The sequence below is a fragment of the Amphibalanus amphitrite genome, unplaced genomic scaffold (assembly GCF_019059575.1).
Source record: "Amphibalanus amphitrite isolate SeventyFive unplaced genomic scaffold, NRLGWU_Aamphi_draft 000025F_arrow, whole genome shotgun sequence".
Lineage (NCBI taxonomy): Eukaryota > Metazoa > Arthropoda > Thecostraca > Balanomorpha > Balanidae > Amphibalanus > Amphibalanus amphitrite.
The window spans coordinates 1,597,889-1,615,136 of record NW_024881521.1 but is presented as its reverse complement, the minus strand read 5'-3'; the positions used below and the strand labels follow the sequence as shown (position 1 = coordinate 1,615,136).

Here is a 17,248-nt window from a genome sequence, read left to right as displayed (position 1 = left end):
GTTAACGACTTTTATGTATTTTGAACAACTATTGTCTAACGCTTATCATGCCGGGTTGGTTCGTGTTAAATTATGTCTTCCTGGAGTGCAAGGCGTTGTTCTCTGGCCGAACTACGTGATGGGGTAAAACGCCCCAGTAGGTCGCGGGGCAAAAAGCCCCTGGGGCGTTTTACCTCATGTGTTGTTCGGGCTACCCACTTCCTTATGTTCGGTAGCTGGCGAACAGTAAGTTTCTATGCCTTTATGTGTATTTTTCTCAGCAACTGGATGGCAAAGGAAGTATTTTGTTAACATTTGCATTGCAATAATTTATTACTTGGTCTTATGAGGTAGGTGAAAAACCTGCTCATACAATAGTGTCATAGCTGAGCACCTGACAGGATGGAATGTGCTAACTTCAGTGCCGTGCCTCCAGAGGTCTAACGGACCTCTCACATAAGATTTAGCCAACTACCATGTTAAATCTTTAATCTAAAGTATGGGGCTACTTGCCCCAGGCCGTGGGGCGTTTTGCCCTGGGGTTGGGGCAAAATGCCCCATTTGCAGTTGTTTCACAAATCACTTCCTAGCTTGGAGTCCGATCATAAGTGAATCCATTTGAGGGGTGCAATTTAAAAGTAAAATGTCCAAAGAACGCATTGAGCACAAATTTGGCCTTCCAGGTGATGTTGGACAAAATTTATGCAGTAAAATAAATCATCTGGGGCGTCTTGCCCCAGGCTACCCTACTTAAAACCAGTTGCGTGGACCAGCAGCTCGCACACGCTTGGAAAGGTCGCAACGGGCCGGCGTGCGCTTATAACCCAAACGAATGGTCTGCGGTGACGTGACGAGTGCGAATATTCCACCAGTAGATCCAATTGTGATTTTAGTGGGAAGCAAGGGCATGTAGAAAATATTTTGAATATACCTATAACCTAATAAACTAATGCATGAAAACATAAAATATGGTGATAGGTGATCTTCACTTGTCTGTTCACCCAACGTGCAGTGTTGGAAACCCGCCGCATTTGACGGTCGTCTGTGAGACGAGCAGCCGGTGGCCCAGCTTCTGCAGAGCCCACAGGGAGAGTTTGGCTAGCACCCACACCTTTTATTTCAGCCGGCGCCGCCGCACGACGCCCAAAAGAAACAGTCGCCAAGACGTGAAAACCCTAGCGATTTCCGTGCTAATTTGCCCAATAGGGTGTGTCATTTTGGGCACTTTTTTCGCAAAACATGGTGCTCCACTGATTTTATCGTGCCCCAGACACGTAGAAACCGTGTGACATTTTTTATTTCCCCCAAATATTAAAACCCATGCGGCGCCGACCGCCGACACTTTGGCCTATCTCTCAGCATTAGCGACCTCAGCGCCCCTAGCGGCAATGTTTTGAACTAACACGCTCGCTATGCTTTGTGAGCTTACGATCATCATTAAAGGGACCCTCCCACCTTCAAAAAAGTTAATGAATTGGCATAAAAGTGATGTAGCGTGAATCACAAAGAGCGAAAATGAACATCTACCAAATTTTACCGGAAAATATTCAACCGTTTTCGAGATATAAGACTTTTATTTTTGTTTACTTTTTGGGAACTCCGCTGTTTCTATGACGTCACATAAAGGTTTTCTTTACGTCGGCATTTGGAAGCAATAATTTGGTATCAAAGTGCGACAAATATTGCGCGAATGATGCGTTTATCTTATCAAGGTCAATATATGATGGCCAACAAAGGATTCCAGGACAATTCTTCTTATGGCATTTTTTCGTATCGCAATTCTTCGTCTGCAAATCTTCGTCAGGGCATTTATTCGTATCGCATGACTTTGTCTCGCATCAGGATATATGAAAATCGGCTCGCATTTCTTCTTCAACGCAAATATATGCAAGAGTAAGCATTGATGGACAAATAAATGCACCGACGAAGATTTGTAGACGAAGAAATGCGGACGAAGAAATGTCATGCGAGGATTCGTTCGGGTACCATGACATTTATGTGATTTCAAAGTCAAGGTTCACAGCTGATCTGCTAAATCAAGCCAAGAATCCAAACTATCAAAAAACTATAAATATTTGTTTGTCTGTCACAGAGGTCTCAAGCAATATAAGGTTGGCATATGTTGAATCAAAAATCTACTGCCACAACTCACATCTCCTGCCTTAGTTTATCATTGTTGTTTTAACTTGCTTTCAAGAGAAACAGAAGCCAGTATCTGATATCACTTCAGATGATTGTTTCAAGATCTGAGTTCAAATGGAATTAAAAGCAAGATCAAGATGAAACAGGGATTATTGCTGTTAAAGTAGTTTGGCCATGATACAACAGGCACATAAATCATTAGCCAAATCAAATACTGGTTGGTTTGTCAAGATGTTTGTTGTCTGTCGTCTGTCGAGCTGCTATGAACACTGAACGCTCTCACTCTTACTTTAAAGAGAGTAGTTTAAGTTGAATGGTAGTGAGCTGTAATTAGACAAAGCAGCTATTCAGTGCTCACATCAAGCCAGGCTAGGAAATGGCATCAACTGTGGTGGGAGGAAGCAGGTTCGGCAGGCCTATGTTGTAAACTTCTGTTGTGTCTTGTGTTTGATCAACTGATGTTTTCTGCTCTGTTTTGTGCAGTGATAGAAGCAGGTAACTGCATGCTTGTCAAATTATGTGAATAAACGAATTCATAACATTGCATTTTTCTCTCCATGCAAGGAACAAGTAAGATGTTGTAGAAAATGTAATAGAGGGCTGCATTGCTGATTTCATGCATTTTATCAGAGCTTTATTTAGAATTGCTTTCCTGAAAGCTACACACAGGCCACAGCACTGAAATTCACAATGTCATAGCTTTTGGCAGAAAAAAAGAAAAGACTTGCCTAGGTAAAATTGGCTGAAAGTATGGTAGAGCAGGTCTTGATGCGTATGCCCATCCGTGTGCTTGCCGAAGCCGAACTGACTGCAACACATTAACTCTGACCCACCATGGTGGCTGGCATATCCTGAACTTTCACCACTCTAAACAAGACAACTTTCAGCCCTCAGCATTGTATTAAAACACTGTACATGGCAGTTGACACTCAAAATTTGCTTCAGTGCCATCCACGGACAACATCAGTCGCCATTCACCAGGCCAGTAAAAACAGAATAGATAATAGCTTCAAACCCATGTAGTCAGAGTTACTAGGTCTGCACCTCAAAACAAAATCCAGGTGACATTCACCACGCCAGTAAAAAAAAAAAAACAGGTAGGTACTTAGGTAACGTAACAGCTTCAAATCTGGTAACATGTTGGTCGGACTTAACACTACCATATGTACATGGAATAATATGATACCAAACAATAGTGCAACCATTCTGGACAACAAAAGTGTATGATAAAATTAATTTAGAATACTTTGGCAGCATGATTTACGAGCACAGGCAGGTGTTACCTACCAGCCTTCTCAATGCTCGTAAAACCAACATTGTAGTTTTGATTTTACCTTACATGATAACACACTTGGCTGCAATGGCACATTTAATTTAACACTGTGAAAAGACCAGTTATAACCACTTCACAAGCACAATTGCACCTCATGCCGACATCCTTTTCCAAAGACAGTCAGCAGCGTCTTTCGTCAAAACTGGAAGATCAATCCCCTTTCACTCACCTGGTTCACTCACCTGGTGGGGTTCCCAATCTCACGTCTGCAGACAGGAAGGAGTAGGCAGGGATACAGTAGGAACCCGCAGACACAAGGCGCACCAGCAGTTGCTACTACCGGAGTGGAGCGCCTGCACACATGTTTGCGCGAAAGCAGGCATGGTTCAAGATGCAAACAAGAGTAGTTGTGTGTACATAATTGATGCAGGAGAAAGACAAAGTCAATGCTACTTTAAATGTGTCCATGGTACAGTGCATTTCGCAAGACGGAGAACAAAACAAGGCGGTTAGTGAAAGTCATACAGAGCGTCGCCTAGGGCTTCCGCCAGCAAACCCTTAAAGGTTTTGTAGTTAGGTTCCATTACGACGTGCTCCGGGAGGGAGTTCCATAGTCTCACACCGCGCACCGAGAATGACCTACGCCTGACATCACCTGACAATTTTGATGTTTCAACTGTTAACATCAAAAATATTTCTTCATGGTGTGCTCTCCTATGGAAACCTTGCGGGAAAAGAATTAATGTCAATTGTCAGCTCTTCAAATTTCTTTGGACTTAAACTTGCAGTACCATATCCAGTTTGCTTTGATATTTTGTTTTTCATTCCATGTTGAAGTTGAACACCAAGCTCCAGATATAGCAGGCAGCTTGATCATCTTCGGCCTTGGTATAATATCAGTCCAAGTTCCAGTGGTGGGTATCTTCTAATATTCAAATTAAAATGAAAAGCAATAGGCTTTCTCAGCGCCGACGACGGATTTCACGTTGATAAAAAAGGGAGCTCAAGGTCAGCAAAACTCGGGTTCAAGGAATGGCGGGCGTTGAAATGACTGCTGACGTCATCAACAAACCGCTAATGGTTAAGAGATAGGGACTAAGCTGGTCCCACCCTGCAAGTAAAGGGAAGAAATTTCTTGAACACCATAAAGCTGCGGGGGTTGCGACCAGGATAAATGGTGGTTTCTGAGCCTGGCCGCAAACTTGGCTATCTCAACTCAAAACTAATGTTAAGGTGGGATGGTCCCTTTAAATGCATTTTACCGAAATGACGCCTTGCTGTTGGCTTGTCTGGCACTCAGAATGTTGGTGAAAATGTGATGTTATGCATCTTAAAGCACGAAATAGTTCTGTGTTAATGTATATTGCATAGTACTACCCCCGATCCCCGTCCTGGTCTGACGGGATACGTACGAGCGCATGTTTATAGTGCCTGCTATTAGGTGTCACATGTTTTTTTTTTGTAGCGTCGTTCACTGCATAGACCCCGGGGAACAGGGGGGGGGGGGCAGTGGGGGCGCTTACCCCTACCCCCCCCCCTCCAACTTGAGAGCCGAGTGGGCGCCGCCCCCTCAACATTGATGCAACGATGAAGGATCTCTGCTCCCTTTTATGGACCTACATGTCTGTTTTTATATAAACATCAGCACAAGGTATTTCTCTTGCATGTGAATGGTTTCTGCTGATTCGGCATCGATTTAAGAACACCTGCTATTGTCATCCCACTTTGATTTTATCTGAACTTGATCATAACTTTGGTAGGTCAGATTTTATACTGGACCATTTTGGTGCCGGATGGTATTTGATTTGTCGTGATGAGAACATTATGACGTACAACGGTGGTAAAGTCGTTGATTGATACAGGTTTACTCGCTCCGGTGGGAGGCAGTAGCGGCGGAACACCTTCAATTAAGTGGGGGGGGGGGGACACTGCCGACTTTTGGTCCCATTCTTTCCATGCAACGCCCATAGGGCTAATGTTAAAATGCCCAAATCAGAGGGGGCACGGTGCCCGGTGCCCTCCCCGTTCCGCCGCCTATGGTGGGAGGGCGGCGTGTGGGACTCAGAAGGAGACTAATGGCTTGTGTTGTGCCTTTGGTAGGACCCTCAGTATCACCGATGCAGGGCCTTCAGAGCCTCCAATTAAGGGCCTTTAGAGGCACTGGTGTGGGGTCCTCACAGACGCCCGTGTGGCCCCTCAGAGGTGCTAGTGTGAATCCCTCATAAGCGCCGGTGAGGGTCCTCACAGAATACAGACGCCGTTGTGGACCCTCAGAGACACTGGTGTGGGTCCGTTACATGTGGGTGTGTGCCGTGTGGCCCTTAGAGCTGCTGGTGCGAACCCTTTAAAAGTCGGCAGGGGCCCTCAACGACCGGGGAGGGGGACCTCAGACCGGCAAGGGGCCCACCGAGGCCGGCGGCATTGTCAGAAGCCCTGTGGGGTCCTTAGATACCGACAAGGTACTCTGAGACGCCAGTGTGGCCCTCAGTCTCTGGTGTAGGGCCCTCAGAGTTGCAGGTAGGTGGCCGTCAGATATGCTTTTGCCGAACCCTCACAGGCGCAGGTGTGGGTACCTCAGAGCCACCAATATAGGGTTGCATAAATGGTGTGGCACTGGCTTGGGGGACCCTCAGTGGTGTCCTTATGGGCCCTTAGAACCACTGGTGTGGGTCTCTCAGAGGTGCTGGTTGTGAACCCTCAGAGGCCCTGCTGAGGGCCCTCACGGTCTCCGTTATGGAATCCTCAGAAGCCGGCGTAGACCCTGACGGAGATCTTAGTGTGGCTACTTAGGGGCTCATGAGGTGCTCTTACGAGACCTGTGAGGTCTTTCTCAGCTGAAATATAGTCAGCGTGGACCCTCAGAGGTCAGTTGGTACCGCAGGGGTCTTTATGGCCGGGTGGGCTCTCAGAAGCACCAGTGAGGGCCCTCAGTCTCACAGTCGTCGTAATGGGGCCGTCAGAGACATTGGTGTGAGGCCATTACTGATTACAGGTTGGCGTAAGGCCCTAGATATGGCCCCTCTTGGGCCGGCTAGGACTCTCAGAGGCACGCTAGCAGCCATAAGAGGCCGGTAAAGGGCCCTCAGAGGCCGCCAGTAGCCTTCGGAAGCCGGCGTGTAACCCTCATGGACAATTTAGTGAGGCTTCTTTGGACTCACGAGGTGCTGTTACGAGCCCTATTCTTTCTGAATCGAAATATGGCCAGCATAGACCCTGAGCGGTAAACTGGTGCCACAGAGCCCCTCCGACCCGAGGGGTCCTCTGAATGCGATATGGGGGGGGGGGAGTAGATGGCACGTGCCTCCTGGGACCCCCTGACTACGCTACTATTTCATATGCGTCATGTCAGGTATTTTGGGCTTGCACCCCAACTTGAAGAATGTTCCTGGGCCCCTGTGACAATATATTGTATTCATTATAGGTATTCGTCATTAGCTTGCACTCTCTGCAATCTGCCCATACTATTATTTGTCCCTAGACGCGCTTACAGAGAGCAGGGATAAGCCCATACAGTCAACGGCCTGTTAGTTTCGCAAACAGCCGCCAGGGGCGCTAGGGTCGCCTATGTTGTGAGATAGGGCAAACTTCTCTCGCTCGGCGCCGCCTGGGGGTTAAAATTTGCGGGAAATTAACAATGCCACGCCCTTTCCACATGAGTGGAGCACAATAAAATCGATGGAGCACCTTGCATTGCGATTAGTGACACACCCTATTGCCCAATTATGCATTCATACAAGCGGCTCGCGATGACGGCGGACACTGCATAATGCCATGACCGTGAACAGTGCGCTCACGCGCGAGCACGCTTCGCTTCGCTTTCGCTGGCTGGCTCCGTGCGTAGTTGCAGCCTCCGACGCCAGGTGTCGTCAGCGACAGCGGCGGCGGCGACGGCGGTAGCGGAGCCTGCAGTCGGCCCCAAACTCGAGCGGGAGGAGTGTGTGCAGCGCGTGTAGGCTCGTCTAGTTTCACCGGGCGCGTTTGGTGAGGGGTGCAGAGCGAGTGATGGGCTACTGAGACCGGCGGGTCAGCTGACCGGAGCGCGGCCGCCTGGCCGGAACATTGTCTCTGGGATCTGGAGGCCAATGTGAACCCGAGCACATCATGTTGTGCAGAGCCGGTGAGTAGCACTCCAAATTAAGGAAACACGCTCATTTTCAAGGAGGGATGCATTTACTTTTAATCTTTTGCTATAGCATACTACACTGACACATATTGTCTGCGAAACTAAAAGTTATGCAAACGAAGTTGCATGAATCGTGATATGACCAGTTCGCATGCAGTGTGATCGTTTTCCCAACAATTATATGCAGGACATCAGTAACGCCCGAGCGAATTCAGTTTGCGCAACTGGATTGCAACAGTGAAGCTGCGGCAGCACTGGCGGTGGGAGGGACTGCCACCATACCGTAGACATATTCGCGGTTGACTGAGATTGGAAAGCTGCTGGCTGGAATGGGTGGTGCTGCTATATCTGCGGCGGCCGCCGCCCTTCTAATCGGACCGTTTCACGGTGTGATGCGTGCTCCTAGTACGCTGACGCAGCTGTGAACGCAGCTAACAAACGAGCTGAGCGCACGTGCACTGGTGGCCCAGAGTGACCGCAGTTCGTCACAGAAAGGTAACACCAGGCGACCAGCGACTGCAGCTCAGCACATAAAGCTAGCATATCCAGCGCCCGCGACTGCTACTCAGCACACAAGGCTAGCATCGCCAGCGCCCGGCGACTGCAGCTCAGCACATAAGGCTAGCATCGCCAGCGCCCGGCGACTGCAGCTCAGCACACAAAGCTAGCATCGCCAGCGCCCGGCGACTGCTACTCAGCACATAAGGCTAGCATTGCCAGCCATAGGCGCGGGAGCCGGGGGGGCAGTGGGGGCAGCTTGCCCCCCCAACTCTGGGGCCGTGGGGGCGGTGCCCCCACAGCTTTGAGACGGAATACCACACTTTTTTTGCAAATGTTTTCTTTCTTTTGTTGAAAAAGCCGAGGGGTGAAAAATAAGTGGCCTAAAACCGGTGAGAAAACTAGATTGGGGGGTACCCTAGGTTAATCTCTATTATGGTGTGCCCCCCCCCCCCCAGTCGGAAAGTAGTTCCCGCGCCCCTGTTGCCAGCGCCCGGCGACTGCAACTCAGCACATAAAGCTAGCATAGCCAGCGCCCGGCGACTGCAGCTCAGCACATAAGGCTAGCATCGCCAGCGCCCGGCGACTGCAACTCAGCACATAAAGCTAGCATAGCCAGCGCCCGGCGACTGCTACTCAGCACATAAGGCTAGCACCGCCAGCGCCCGGCTACTGCAGCTCACGGAGGAAAAGTATCGCGGAGACTGCAGCGTCGCATAGGGAGATAACCAAATTCTTACACTCCGATGGAACGACACATTGCTGTCGGCTGAAAGCATATCATTCGCCAAGGTTGTGTCTTGTACCCTTGTATGTAGCTGCAATGCAATGACTTGCCATGGCCCATGAGAGTCATGATGGATGGTTTCATGAAAATAGAATGCAGAGTATTAATCAAGATGCGTATTGATAAAAGGCAGGTGCAATTAAGCTTTCATTGGACGGCACCGTATGTTCGATGCATTGAGCGTGTCTTTAATCAGTATGACGATAGAGTACGCCCTTTGTCGTGCCTGGTGGTCGACTCGTGTTAAGCAAGCGCTTGACTGGCGCTAAAGGCGATTTAAGGCTGTCGTAATTGCCCATTTGCCGTGTATTGCAGGTCTGAAGGTGTCTACGCGACTTTAATAGCGTACTACGAAACGGACGCTTCTTTGATAGAGCGCGTGTGTCGTGCGTGCTTTGAATGAAACATAAACCGATGAGGTGAAGTTTTATGTTTCGAATATGAGGATTTGCTACACTGCGGTGATGCCAAGCTTTATGGATCAAATGAGTGAGGACTGAGGATGTGCGCATTTTTTAGAACTTATAAATTTAGGCTACCTAGTCGGGTTAACTCGGGTATAATAGTTTTGCTGTCCTGTGAAAGACATTCTGATAATTGTTTTTAATTACACCGTTTATATTAAATAGGCATTACAATGTAAGCAAATGTATAATGGGCGGTCAATATCAAACGAGACTTCAGTATCAAAACATCTAATTGAAACATCCACATTCTTCAACAGCTCCACAGCTGCTTGACTTGCCTCGGTATCCTCAGACGCCCCATGATAAATTGTTATACAGGAATTAATGGCAAGGCGGCTTCATTGTTGGCAGTCATTTAACGGCTGGCGATCCATCAGAGCAGCGCTGAGCGTAGTTGGACGGCATTAGCATGCACGGAGTCTGGACAGCGCTACATTCACGCAGCGGCACGTCTTAGGTAGCTGTTTGGCCCTGGTCCGACTGCCTCGAGTAAACTTATGGTGAGGAAGGTCTGGCAGCAGCCAGCATATCTATGTGTAGAATCCAGACTTGACTCAAGCCGTGCATGTGCATGTGCATGGCTTGAGACTGCCAGTAACGTATAGACTCTTGGTGTGCGACATGCTAGAATGTAATTAATCTAAGTGATGTGAATGAACAAGCAGTTGTGGAGTCTATGGCCTTTTTAAAAAAGAAGTTCACAGTTCACACCGAGTCTGTCGGATCATGGTTTTACTCGTAATGTCTAGTATGTGATGAAGTCTAACTATATTCCCCTTCCAGTCACTTTGTCGGATTTCGTAAAGCGAACCATATTCACCTCGCTGCGAAACACCAAACATTAGGAGGCACTTGATCGATTCCGTCCCGTCGACCGCAACCTACGCCAAATGTATCTTGGCTGCCTGTCGTTTCAATGTTTTCTGTCGAAACTTTTCCTGTTCCATCTCGCTGTAGACTGTTTATCTTCAATCAACACCAGAACTACCGCCTAAAACGCACTAGCTCCAAGTTCCAACCTTTACCCTATACTCCAAATCAATTGCTCTCCGAACCAAAACTAATTGTCCACACCGCTTCAGAGCCCTGAAGAACTCAGCTCGCCATTCTGTCCCAGATTCTGCAGACTGCCCAAGAGATCAGCTTTGAACCTGACCGAGAGCCTAGATTCTACTCTGCCGGCTCCGTGCGTTCGCTCCATCCCGCGGGGGCCGCCCGTGAGCGCCGCCGAGTGCCTCTGTTACGCCGCTGGCGGTCGCGCTGAACGCTCCGTGGCGGTCTCGTGGCTGGGGGTCAGGTCAGGTCGGCGGGGGTCGGCCGGAGGTCGCACCGGTCCGCTCCTGGGGTCAGCAGGTCACCACGCATTGGGACCGTTCTCCCAGATCAAGGTCTGCGCCTCGGGGCCAGCGGCGGCGCGCCGACGGCGAGGGTGGCGCAACGGCGCCTCCGACGGCCGCTCCGATTGCGACAGGCGCCGCGCCGACCACCGCGCCGCGCCGAGATCGCCGCCGGACGACAGATGCGGCGCGCAACTAGCGCACCGGCGCCATAACTGGCGCAGCGGCGGCGGTCCGGCTGCGTGCCGCTGTGACGGACGGCGACACGGATCGGGCCCGGCTGCCACCTCGCTCCGACAGCTGCCGACGACGGACGAGGATGGTGGACGATCTACCGCTCCTGAAAGCGGGCTGCGCTCCAGCAGCTCTAATTCAGGTCACCCTTGAAGTGGCAGTAATTGACTTTATCCGGACCATTTGGGATATTGAGGACAATGCTACAAATGAGCGATATTTCTAGCGGATGTAAAACCAGGTCACTGAACACAGTTGCTCCCTTTGACAGACATCTCGAGCACGGTACTTACTAAACTCGGTTCGGTCGGTCATCTGATGGAAAATAGACCATCTTTGTTTGAAAACGAGCAAAACCCGCCGGGGGTTCGCATTTGCCATGCTGACCAGTGAGTCCGGATCCGATACAAAAGTCGATCGATGATTCGCTTGTTGACATCTAGATTGTAACAAAAAGTACGTTGATTTACATATGTGTGCTATGCTAGTGACAAAGCAAGCAAGTCAGAGGACGAAAAGCATCTTTTGTATTCAGTCAGCATAAGAGAATATCGGTGCTCACTTTTTATATGCTTGCTTTGGCTGAAAACGACCGTGAAAGTATGATTTCATCCGAACCTAGCATATGGACCGTAGCAACGGCACCTACCGCTAAATCACCTCAATATGCCCCTGTAAAGCGTTCGGAGCATCAGCTGCGCACTATCCGCGGTTTACCACAAATCTCTGTCGGCACGCCACCAGCCGGGCCATAGCCCTGCTCCCCGAACTCCCAGGCGCGGCGGCCGGCCGCGTTACCTCACTCTCACACAGGTGATGTAACTCGTCTGCCGACCGCACTCACAGTGGGTCCGAGGGGCGCGGGCCGGCGCCGGGGCGTCTTGCACGCCGCCGGGCCGTGCGGCGGTCACCAGGCCGGTCACCACGGCCGTCGGCACGCCGCTGGCACGCCGCACGGCTGCGCGACTGTCCGGTGAAATCCGCACGGCGCGGCGGTGCTCAGTGGCGCGTGTCCCGGCGCGCCGCCGCTGCCGGCTTTCTCAGCGCCGCGTGGGACTGACAGCGGCTCTGCCACCGGGCAGTCGGGTTGGGCTGACAGCGGCTCTGCCACCGGTGTGTGCGGCAGTCACTGACAGCGGCTCTGCCACCGGTGTGCACTGACAGCGGCTCTGCCACCGGTGTGCGGGAGTCACTGACAGCCGCTCTGCCACCGGTGTGCACTGACAGCGGCTCCGCCACCGGTGTGTGCGGCAGTCACTGACAGCCGCTCTGCCACCGGTGTGCACTGACAGCGGCTCTGCCACCGGTGTGTGCGGACTGACAGCGGCTCTGCCACCGGGTGCAGTCGGAGAGGGTTTGACAGCGGCTCTGCCACCGGTGTGTGCGGCAGTCACTGACAGCGGCTCTGCCACCGGTGTGCGCGGCAGTCACTGACAGCGGCTCTGCCACCGGTGTGTGCGGCAGTCACTGACAGCGGCTCTGCCACCGGTGTGTGCGGCAGTCACTGACAGCGGCTCTGCCACCGGGTGCAGTCGCAGAGGGTTTGACAGCGGCTCCGCCACCGGCACGCGCGGCATTCGGAGTGGCCAGACTGCTGAGCCACTGCACTGCTCCACAAAGGGGCGGACTGCTGGCCCTTGTCCCGGCAGTGAGCGGACCTTGTTGTTAGAGGGAGGGCCGGCTCGATACTTGGATATGGAATATAAGGTACGCTGGCCCTGTGCTGTAGAGTAAGGACGGTCCGATCAAGGACAGATAACGGTCAGATGTTGCAGTGAACAGGGAGCATAGTCTCTCTCCCGTGTAGTATCAGCCCCTTCGCCATCCAACCGAGATAAAAATGCAGCAGAGAAAGGTCAAAGTGATACTGCGATGAATAAGTGTGAACTTCTAGTGGCTATGGCATGTGCTCAAGACCTGAGCTGGACGCTGTACAGCAGGAAAAATGGGTGCAGTTTTATGGTGAATACTGAATAAGAATGACCCATCAATTACATACATAGCAGGTGGGTATTCCCTTTTCATGCTCCTATGGATGGGTATGATGCCTTTGCTCTCATTTTCTGGTCAACCATGCTATGGAGATTGGAGGCAGTCGAAGGACCAGCTGTGCCGATCGGAAGGCCGCCGACAGGAACAGGTGTTCCGATCCCGAGCCGGATGTTGTCGACGCGTCTCCGCCGCTCTGTCTCCTCTCTCTATCGCTCTCTCTCTCTCTCTCTCTCTCTCTCTCTCTCTCTCTCTCTCTCTCTCTCTCTCTCTCTCTCTCTCTCTCTCTCTCTCTCTCTCTCTCTCTCTCTCTCTCTCTCTCTCTCTCTCTCTCTCTCTCTCTATCGCTCTGTCCGGCACAAACAGCCGCTGTCCGGCCGGACCGCTCCACACTCGTCTATCGGAGGCCATCTCGGCGGAGGTCGAAGGTCGAGCGCGCACGGGCCGCGCGTGCTCACGACGTCCCCGACACATTACCATCGCCCTCGTCCTCCCATCGCTCACCGTATCAGCGGCACCCCACCGGACATGCTCCACAGTCCGACTCTAGATCATCTCTTGCAAGCCATGGGCGCACGGTGCCAAGCGGTTGGTAAACCAGCTCGGTATAATTGCCCGTTGCCAAACCGGTCTCCGTGCCAAATGGTCTGTTTGTCCGTCCGTGACGCCTGGCCCGCGGTGGAGACGCGCAGGAGATGAAGGGAGCGGGCTCATCTGATTTGAGGTAATCACCGTGCTCGGCGCGTTCACGAGAGGGTCACGTGTTATTCGAGATCTGCCACGGGGAGCCGGTTCCAGAGGTGAAGACGCTGTGTCGTAATGTAAGTTCTGTGGATGATAATGTTGTTAGCATTTCGGCAATGGGAAATAGACATTGAGTGTTGGCACGATTTTGCGTAAGGAAACTGCTTCATGACGTCTGAGCTTGCAGACGTGCTCGTCGCTCGGCCCAACATAGGACTGAAGGAATTCCGGACAAATATAATGTTATGTACCCAGGGTTACTTTTAAAGGGGGGGAAGAGGGGAATTTCCCCCCTTCGAAAATTCCGCTCCCCCTTTCAAATCGTGTCTGAACGGCTAGGGAGGGAAGGGGGAATTTCCCCCTTTCAAATTTATTTTGGAGCCCATTTTCAATCAATTCGCTATTCAGATTCTATAGTCATCGTTAATCAGATTCTCGTCATCAATCAACGTTGCTGGCGTTAAGATAATTATTAATTTTCAATTTTCGGTTCCATCCAACCATTTTACGTTCAGTGCAGCAGGAACTCCAGATTTGACCCGATACCGATCGGATAGTCGGTGGGACCGTCTCTTGTCTTGTCTCTTCCGTCTTTTCGCAATCACTGACATATCGGTACAGGCGTCGGCGTAGGAACCGGCGGGGGACGGGATTACCTCTCCGAACCAAGGGTGGATACAGGGGGAGGGGGGCAATGGGCCATGGCCCCTCCTTTGACGCAAAAAGAAGGTGACCCCCCTTTTGGACCCCCTTTTATATTCTGTGTTCTTTCTCAGAAACGACCCATTTATTCACGATTATTTTCACTTTTTCATCGACGCCAAGGCCAGACATCTAAAATTTTTGTCCCAATATGACAATGGCCGTGTTTAACCATCCTCCAAACCTGAATCATTGAAGGAAAAACAACGTTATTTTTGTCCCATAGGCATCAAAGCTTTGAGTAATAAATGACTTTTCTCTTTATGCAGCATTCACGTTCATCTGCTTTGCATGCAGAGCAGGGCGCAAAAAAAAGTACCTCATCACAGCCGGCTTTCCCAATGGAACTTTCACTGCTCACTAATACTAATAGTAATAATTCAAGTTTTGTGCTTCATTAGTTTTTGTTCGGATATCACTGCCCACCTTGTAGTTGTAGAGGTTGCAGTTTTGTAGCGCCGTCGTTTCTCTACATACACGACCACACAAAGAACTTTGGAATTGCTCGTTAACTGTAGCTTTTGTGAGCGTTTAAGAATTTCATGTTTTTTGCTCATTTTTGCTCGAACAGTTTGACATCAATTACTCCTGACCTAAGGTGACCTAAGACTTGAAATTTTGTGCGAAGGTTTCAAATTGATGCCCGGTAAGGTACTAAAAATTTGGCGGCGCTGCGCGCCGCCGTTTTTCGCTTTTCAAGAAAACCCACATGGGGGCCAAAATGACCTCCAATCAGGGCGCGGATTAACCTCTCTCTTTAGAAAGGCGTTACTTAATGTTTGGCCGGGGTATACCTACTAGTTATTGATACCACTGATAGGTTGATACTACTGATTGGCATTTGCAAGGGCGCAGTCAAGTTGGGACCTCCCCCGCCCCTTACAGCCAAGGTAGGTGCGTATATTTTTTAGCAAAATTATTTTTTGGCAACCTTCCAAAATAAAGTGGCTGAAACCCGAGGAAAGAATAGGATTTGGGGGTAGGTAAGGTTCTGCGGGCTCCATCCTAACGAAAAACCTAATGGTATTGCCGCCCACCCCCCTTTCAGATGCCCCTGGATCCGCCTTTGCCCCGAACTTTATTCCCCCTCTCAACTTTTCCTGTAAAAGTAACCCTGTATGTACCATTCGGACCTGATATGTCTGATATGGCCGTTCCATTTCTTATTTTACTTTAGGTGTGTGTTTAAGAGCAATGCTGGCTGAACGGCGTATCCGCTCAGAGACCATTGCTCTTGAATGCCATTCCCGTGTCAATATGCTCAGCAGAGACCGGAATTTCCTCATAGAGGGACAAAGTTCTCCTATTGAGCGGCTGCAGGGTTTGAACTGAACCGAGTCAGGTGTGCACAGGTCACGTTACCAATGGCACTGGCGGCCGGAACTGCATGGTTGTTGACCGCGGCCAGCGCCCGAAGGTCAGATATCGTGAAATAAAGGCGCTATCATGGCCATTTGCAGCCATGCCTATGCAAACTGTCGTGGCTCTGTGTGGCTCGTTAAACATTAATCCAGCAGAGACTGGCGGAGATTAAAACTGATAACCTTCGAAAGTGAGCCTTGCATGTGCCTATGTTGCATTGTCGAAGCTTGAGTCCATTTCCTTGCAATCACAGCTCATGGTAACTGCTAAATGCTCTTTAGAATTTCTAAAGCACATCGGTACCTATAGAAAAACTGTTTAATAAGAAGTCCGTAGTTAAAGAAAAAGCTGATGATAGGCCTGCTACACAAAATGCGTGGAATATTCTTTTTTGTTCTTATAGAAAAGTGTTAAACGTTTATCTATTTCGCACAGGTAAGAATTAAACAAAATAGAGATTCAACAACGCTGCATGATTTATAGGTATGCTTATAATGCAACATTATGTCTGCAATTATTTAGTACCATTTTAAGCATATCTACAAGGTGCAGAATCGTTAGGCTCTCCACAAAAATGTTCAGACCCGCTATGACCTTTCCCGGGCCCGGCAGTGTGTCTGCAGTTGCGGCTTTCCTGCGGGCGGGTCTGTCCTCGGATAATCTGCCTCTGAGCTGTTGCCCTGCGCCCCTGGAGGACGGAAGGGGCTGGAGGCGTGCTTCCTGCAGATGGGATCTAATTACCTGGACAATGGGCCACCGTGTCGGCCAGTCCTATGATGAAGACAGCGCGCTTAGGTGGCTCATTGTTGTAATGTCCCGCGTGTTTCGTGAGACGTCAGCGGATAAAGGAGCTCACCCACGCTGTTAGAGGCCACCTCAGTAGCCAGCTGCCCCACGGACAATAGGAACGACCAAGCCGTTTGCCTGCTGAAACGGTCCTGCGAACTGGGCACTGAGCATTAGTGCTTTTAACTTTGTTGGATATATGTAAATAATAAGAAATAATGAGATACAACCATACTAATAACTATAAAGGCTTGAAATGGCTGTTTAATGTTTAAATTGATTTAATACCGATTTAACGACTAACGATTGATGATCTACCTAACTATAAATTATTTTGAGAACGATTTGAAAAAAAAATAATAAGTGGTTTTTAATCTCCAAATTTGACGCACTTCATTAAAAACATTCATGCTGATAAATCGGGATAGACTGGGGACTAACAGAAATGCATGTTTGGTAAAAGAGCATGGCAGTTAACATCGGGAATTAAATGGAATGTAGCGGCAACAAACTTCAGGATTACATAAGAGGCCTTCTGAAATAATATTATCAATGCCTTGGGCCCTTGGCAGCTGCTGAACATGAACTTTTTTACGTTGAATCAACGACCATTCGTCCGGGACATAGGTCGGTTAACATGCATTTCACATTATCCTGCGATGATGTAGGCTTTCTGGGGCGTGAGATCCGCCTTTTGGGCGTGACTTTCCTGGAGCTGATATCAGCCCGTCTGGATTCTGGATCACTCTGTGAGTTCGCCTGACATTTAGTCAGAAATTCTGCTACACTATCTGACTGTGCACTGTGCAGGATATCCTGCTGACA

At 49.9% G+C, this 17,248-nt stretch overlaps 1 protein-coding gene across 1 annotated transcript in view; it reads left to right on the top strand.

Annotated features, from left to right (window-relative positions):
* Positions 1 to 7,299: 7,299 nt before the first annotated feature.
* Positions 7,300 to 17,248, top strand: part of LOC122394439 — a 33,082-nt gene continuing 23,133 nt past the window's right edge. Inside the window, exon 1 of the mRNA XM_043391319.1 lies at positions 7,300 to 7,511. Within this exon, the coding sequence (XP_043247254.1) occupies positions 7,496 to 7,511 (16 nt within the window). The 5' untranslated portion in view covers positions 7,300 to 7,495. The remainder of the gene's footprint in view (positions 7,512 to 17,248) is intronic.